A 7,557-nucleotide genomic window follows, 5' to 3' on the forward strand; every position below is an offset into this window, starting at 1 on the left:
CAGTTCCAGTGGTCATGTATGGATGTGAGAGTTGGACTGTGAAGACGGCTGAGCGCCGAAGAATTGATGCTTTTGAACTGTGGTGTTGGAAAAGACTCTTGAGAGTCCCTTGGACTGCAAGGAGATCCAACCAGTCCATTCTGAAGGAGATCAGCCCTGGGATTTCTTTGGAGGGAATGATGCTAAAGCTGAAACTCCAGTACTTTGGCCACCTCATGCGAAGAGTTGACTCATTGGAAAAGACTTTGATGCTGGGAGGGATTGGGGGCAGGAGGAAAACGGGACGACAGAGGATGAGATGGCTGGATGGCACCACTGACTCGATGGGCATGAGTGTGAGTGAACTCCAGGAGTTGGTGATGGACAGGGAGGCCTGGCGTGCTGTGATTCATGGGGTTGCAAAGAGTTGGACATGACTGAGCGACTGAACTGAACTGAACCTGCAATACTATTTTATTTGATTCATCCATGCCCTTTGCTTAGAAGATCCAAAGATAGTAAAATACACATAGATAAAACAGATAAGCCAAAAGCAAAGGAATAAAAGGGTTAAGAAAAACTGTATCAATAAATCTTGCAAGAAAAAAATACAAGTGAAATACAAGTAAACCCTGTCTCACCTAAAGCACCAAGTTATAAAGGTAAGAAACAACAATCTGACTATAAAATGAATATAAAAACTTAAGAGACTCAGAACAGACAAAATAAGCTTTAAAAAAAAAAGGACAAAGTTGAAGGACACACTTTACAATTTTAGAACTACTACAAAGCTACAATATCATTATTGGATTCAATACAGTGTGGTATATAATAAACATATATATTGATGGAACAGAACTCAAAGCCCAGAAATAAACAATCACATAATTAACACTCAACTGACGTAATTGCCCAAGACAATTCAATGGGGAATGTAGTTTTTTCTGGTGCTAGGACAACCAGATATCTACAAAAGAAAGAATAAAGTTGGCATCTGCTTCATATCATAAAAAATATTAACTCAAAATGTGTCAATGATCACAATGTAAAAACCCAAACTATAAAACACTTAGAAGAAAATAGGTATAATTTTTGTGACCTTGAATTAGACAATGGTTTCTAGAAATAACACCCAAATGATAAGCAACAAAAGAAAAAGTGAACTTAACTTTTAAAAAATCAAAACATTTTGTAATCAAAGGACATCACTGAACAAGTGACAGACAAGCCACGTAATGCAAGAAAATTTTTGCAAATCAAATATATGTGATAAAAGACCTGTATCTAGACTATATATAAAGAACTCTTACAACTAAATAATAAAAAGACATAAATTAATCCAATTTAAAAACAGAAAATGTGAACAGACATTTCTCCAAAGAACATATATAAATGTCCAACAACTGCATGAAAAGATACTCAGATTTCTGGTTCCTGGTCTGGCACATAAAGACTGGAAATCATCACTCCTATACTCACAAGAAAAAGCTAAACATAATAAACCAACTACTCTTAGATCCATCAGACAACTAAACTTACAGGGAAAGCCACTGCATCCAAAACTGCCAGACAGGTGAAGACAATTAACGCTTATGCCATCAAAAGCTGTTACAACTAACAAATTCAGTGAAGTTGCAGGATACAAAATCAATATACAAAAATCTGTTGTTTCAATACACTAATAATCTTATCGGAAAGAGAAATTAAGAAAACAATCCCATTTATAACTGCATAAAAATGAATAAAATACCTAGAAATAATTTAATCAGAATTGAAAGCCCTATATATTGCAAATTTAAGATACTGATGAAAGAAACTGATACAAATAAATGAGGCACAAATAAATGAGATGATATCTCATGCTCAAGAATTGGAAAAATTAATATTGGTAAAATATCCACAGTACCCAAAGAAATCTATAGATTCTGTGCAATTCTTAAGATTCCAATGGCATTTCACAAAGAAATAGAACAAAACAATCCTAAAATTTGTATAGAATCACAAAAGATCTCAAATAGCCAAAGCAATCATGAGCAAAAAGAACAAAGATGAAGGGATCAAGCTCTCTGATTTCAGACTATATTACAAAACTATAGTAATCAAAACAATATGGTACTGACATAAACAGACACATAGATCAATGGGACAGAACAGAGAGCCCACACATATATGGTCAATTAGTTTACAACAAAGGAGCTAAGAATATACAATAGGAAAAAAACACTCTCTTCAATAAATGATGTTGGAAAACTAGACAGCTGAGTGAAACTGGATCTCTGTCTTTATACCACATAGAAAAACTCAAACTGGATTAAAGAGCTGAACAGAAGATCCAAAACCATAAACCCCCAGAAGAAAACATAAATAGTAAGCTCCCTGACATCAGTATTGGTGATTTTTTGAATTTTACACAAAAAGCAAAGTCAACAAAAGCAAAAATAAACAAGTGGGACTACATCAAACTAAAAAGCTTCTGCACAGCAAAGGAAAACATCGACACAATGAAAAGGCAACCTATGGAATGGGAAAAAACATTTGCAAATGATATCTAATAAGAGGTTACTCGCCAAAATATTATAAGAACTTATATAATTCAACAGCAAAAATAAAACAAGCAATCTAAGTAAAAAGGAGCACAGGAATTGAATATACATTTTCCTAAAGAAGACACACAAATACATGAAAAGGTACTCAACATCAGTAATCAGGGAAGTGAAAATTAAAATCACAATGTTATATCATCTCATACCTGTTAGAATGACTATTATCAAAAAGACAAAACACACCAAGTCTTGGCAAGGATGTGGAAAAAAGGGAACTGGACTGTAGACGGAATGTAAATTGACACAGTCACTATGGAAAACAATATAAAGGTTCCTCAAAAAATTAACATAGAACTACCATTTGATAAAGTCAATTCCAATTTAGGGTATTCACTCAAAGGAAATAAAATCACTAACTTGAAAAGATATCTGAAGCCCCATGTTCACTGCAGCATTATTTACACTAGCCAAGGCATGGAAATAACAGAAGTGTTTATCAACAGATAAACAGATAAAGAAGTTTGACCCCTGAACAATACAGAGATCAGGAAAGCCTACATCACAGTTGAAATTCCATAAATAATACATAATAACTTAAACGTAGGTTTAAAAACCAAATCTCCATCAGGTTGAAATTCCGTATATATATATAACTTAGAATAGGCCCTCCATATACTTGGTCCTTCCTTATTCAAGATTCTACATACAGATTCAACAACTACAGACTGTGCAGCACTGTAATATTTACTATCAATAAAAAATTATGTGTTAAGTGGATCCACATGATTCAAACCCATGCTGTTCAAAGATTAACTGTATATATTAATACAATATAATATTAGCCATAAAAAGGAAAGAAATTCTGCCATTTATGACAACCTGGATGAACCTTAAGGGCGTTATGCTAAGTGTAGTAAGTCAAACCAAGAAAGATACTGTGTGATCTCACCTACATATAGAATCAAAGAGAACATGAACTCATAGATACATAGAACAGATTAGTGGTTGTCAGAGGAGGGGATGGGGAGTGGGAGAAATGGGTGAAGGTGGTCAAAAGGTACAAACTTCCAGTTATAAAATAAATTAAGTCTGGGACATAATACAACATGGTTTATTATAGCTAACAATACTGTGTTGTATAATTAAAAGTTGCTAACAGAGTAAATCTTAAACATTCTTATAAGAAAATAAAAATTTATAACTATGATGATGGATGTTCAACTTATTATGGTAATCATTTCACAATATACATATACATTTATCAAATAATTATGCTATACACCTGAAACTAATATAATGTTATATATCAATTACGGGCTTCCCTGGTGACTCAGCAGGTAAAGAATCTGCCTGCAATGCGGGAGACCTGTGTTCCATCCCTGGGTTGGGAAGATCCCCTGGTGGAGGGCATGGCAACCCACTCCAGATTCAAACATGACTGAGCATATTTTCCCCTTAGTCTTAGTCCCTATATAAATTATATCTCAATTAAAAAAAAAAATATATATATATATATAATAGCTTCTATATTTTGAGTGCCTGTGAGGGTACTATACATATATCATTACTAATTCTCAAAACAACCCTGAAAAGCTGGTAATATTCTTGTTTTATAGAAGAATAAGACTGAAAAAACTTAAAGAAGTTAAATAATTTTCCAGGTCAATAGATAATAAATCCTTAGAAATAGGATATGAAGCCAGTTCTTACTCCAAAGCATGATCCCATTCCACAAGGCCAAAGATGATAAATGGATTCAAGTCATATGTCAAATTCTATCTAAGAGTAATAACTTGGAGGATTGATGCTGAGAAGTACTCTGACACTGTTCTGAAGCTGAGTAGCAAAAGATCTTGCATAATTAATGATGCTGCCACTGGTGCAGGAGGACCTAAATTTAAGACCCCATGTTTGCCATTTGAAAACAGGATCACACTATTTGTAAGATTCAGTTACCTCTCCATGGCTTCAAATCTCATGCCCGTTAGTCTCTTGACTCTGTGACTTCCAGGGAACTGTCTTCTCAACTCCTGAAGACAAAACTAAAAAAGAAAAAAATTATAAAAAGACTTGACGGACAGTAATTACACTACATATACTAAATGATCTACAAGGAATGCCTTTCATAGTCTTCAGTGTATCTTCTTAAATAATTTCATTACTGAGATCTAATGACATAAATGAAATTAATCAGTAAAGAAAAATGGAGTGAAAGAACAACTGTGAATTTATAGTGAGGACAATAGTGAGTTCTCAGAAACTAGTCAAACTCTTAACTAAGAAAATGAGATTATGGGATCCACTAATAACTCTTTGAATACTATCATATCACTCCTCCTTAAAAACTGCTTCCATAATGAATCAAGCCCATCTTAACTAACTACAACAGTTTACTGGCCTTTTCTTCCTAACTACTGCATAAGCAGTCTCTAGATAAAAATTAAGCTCTTTGGTAGTACACTGAAGTCTTGATCAAATATTATTAACACTTTAATTTTGCCTTGTTCAAATAATATATTAATCAATCACCCTGTCACAATACTTGTCCTGATTTAAGGCCATAAAATACAGACACAGTATCAATGGAGTACCAATCTTCTTTTGGCAGATATTCATAATTCACCCATCAACTCAACTAAACAAATAATCAAATATTTATTGAGCATGAGGGATTATAAGAGTCTTAGAAATGTTAAGGATGATAAAAATGATCCTTTCTAGTGCCCCAAAACATGTGATTAAAAATGCATTTAACTAATGAACAGATTATTAATCATAAGAAAATAAGTTTTAATATTATTTGGCAGTATAGCTTCAAAGTCTGTGTCTGTAAATTCTATAATAAAAATATTCAAGTTAATTAAAACTGAAAATGATGTTCAATTAGTTCTCTAATATCATGCAAAACTCATAGTACTAGTTCAGTCAAGCTAACTGTGCTGAAATTCTGAACCATTAAAAAAATGCTGTTACAAAAAAAGTTATCTAATCACTTGATCTCCTACTTTATCAAATGGCATTTTGCTATACAAAAAATAATTTCAAAATCTCCTGCAAAAAATAAGCTGCCACCTCTTTGGTATTCAAAAGACTATGCCTCATAGGTTTTAAAGGTAATACAAAGCTTTTGTGGAATATTTTTTATCATGGGCAACTCCACCAGAATAAATGTACTGCTAACATAAATTACAATGAAAAGGACAATGCCCATTAGACTTGTATATGTTATCCAGGTATTTCTACTCTCTGGTATTGTTTTTTTGTATTTCTTCTTGGCTTATGAGGAAGCAGCATGAAGGAGCACTAAAGAGGTCAGGATTACAAAACAGAAACCACTGCTTCCTGATTTATACAATAAATACAGTGATACTATGAAACAAGTCAAATTAAGAAATAATTATATAGATCAAATAAAGCATGCAAAATAAAAATAAAAATGATGTAAAGCATTTAGAATAATGCCTAGCATATGAGTGTTTAAAAATATAGCTATTATTTTTCTTTAAAATTGATTAAAATTAAATTACAACTTACTTTCATAATGCATCAGGCCTCACTTAAATACCCCATGGAAAAGAAATGCAAAAAAGCAAAATGGCTGTCTGGGGAGGACTTACAAATAGCTGTGAAAAGAAGAGAAGCGAAAACCAAAGGAGAAAAGGAAAGATATAAACATCTGAATGCAGAGTTCCAAAGAATAGCAAGAAGAGATAAGAAAGCCTTCTTCAGCGATCAATGCGAAGAAATAGAGGAAAACAACAGAATGGGAAAGACTAGAGAGCTCTTCAAGAAAATCAGAGATACCAAAGGAACATTTCATGCAAAGATGGACTCAATAAAGGAGAGAAACGGTATGGACCTAACAGAAGCAGAAGATATTAAGAAGAGATGGCAAGAATACACAGAAGAACTGTACAAAAAAGATCTTCATGACCCAGATGATCACGATGGTGTGATCACTCACCTAGAGCCAGACATCCTGGAATGTGAAGTCAAGTGAGCCTTAGAAAGCATCTCTACGAACAAAGCTAGTGGAGGTGAGAGAATTCCAGTTGAGCTATTCCAAATCCTGACAGATGATGCTGTGAAAGTGCTGCACACAATATGCCAGCAAATTTGGAAAACTCAGCAGTGGCCACAGGACTGGAAAAGGTCAGTTTTCATTCCAATGCCAAAGAAAGGCAATGCCAAAGAATGCTCAAACTACCGCACAATTGCACTCATCTCACACACTAGTAAAGTAATGCTCAAAATTCTCCAAGCCAGGCTTCAGCAATATGTGAACCATGAACTTCCTGATGTTCAAGCTGGTTTTAGAAAAGGCAGAGGAACCAGAGATCAAACAGCCAACATCTGCTGGATCATGGAAAAAGCCAGAGAGTTCCAGAAAAGCATCTATTTCTGCTTTATTGCCTATGCCAAAGCCTTTGACTGTGTGGATCACAAAAAACTGTGGAAAATTCTGAAAGAGACGGAAATACCAGACCACCTGACCTGCCTCTTGAGAAATCTGTATGCAGGTCAGGAAGCAACAGTAAGAACTGGACATGGAACAGACTGGTTCCAAATAGGAAAAGGAGTACATCAAGGCTGTATATTGTCACTCTACTTATTTAACTTATATGCAGAGTACATCATGAGAAATGCTGGACTGGAATAAGCACAAGCTGAAATCAAGATTGCCAGGAGAAATATCAATCACCTCAGATATGCAGATGATACCACCCTTATGGCAGAAAGTGAAGAGGAACTAAAAAGCCTCTTGATGAAAGTGAAAGTGGAGAGTGAAAAAGTTGGCTTAAAGCTCAACATTCAGAAAATGAAGATCATGGCATCCGGTCCCATCACTTCATGGGAGATAGATGGGGAAACAGTGGAAACAGCATCAGACTTTATTTTTCTGGGCTCCAAAATCACTGCAGATGGTGACTGTAGCCATGAAATTAAAAGACGCTTACTCCTTGGAAGGAAAGTTATGACCAACCTAGATAGCATATTCAAAAGCAGAGACTACTTTGCCAACAAAGGTTCATCT

At 34.5% G+C, this 7,557-nt stretch overlaps 1 protein-coding gene across 1 annotated transcript in view; it reads right to left on the minus strand.

Moving 5' to 3' along the window:
• Positions 1 to 7,557, minus strand: part of EMC2 (ER membrane protein complex subunit 2) — a 52,268-nt gene that overhangs the window by 36,529 nt on the left and 8,182 nt on the right. The window contains exon 4 of the mRNA XM_010863458.1: positions 4,479 to 4,564. Coding sequence (XP_010861760.1) covers positions 4,479 to 4,564 — 86 coding nt within the window. The remainder of the gene's footprint in view (positions 1 to 4,478; positions 4,565 to 7,557) is intronic.

This window comes from Bison bison, unplaced genomic scaffold (genome assembly GCF_000754665.1).
Source record: "Bison bison bison isolate TAMUID 2011002044 unplaced genomic scaffold, Bison_UMD1.0 scf7180017864491, whole genome shotgun sequence".
Taxonomy (NCBI): domain Eukaryota; kingdom Metazoa; phylum Chordata; class Mammalia; order Artiodactyla; family Bovidae; genus Bison; species Bison bison.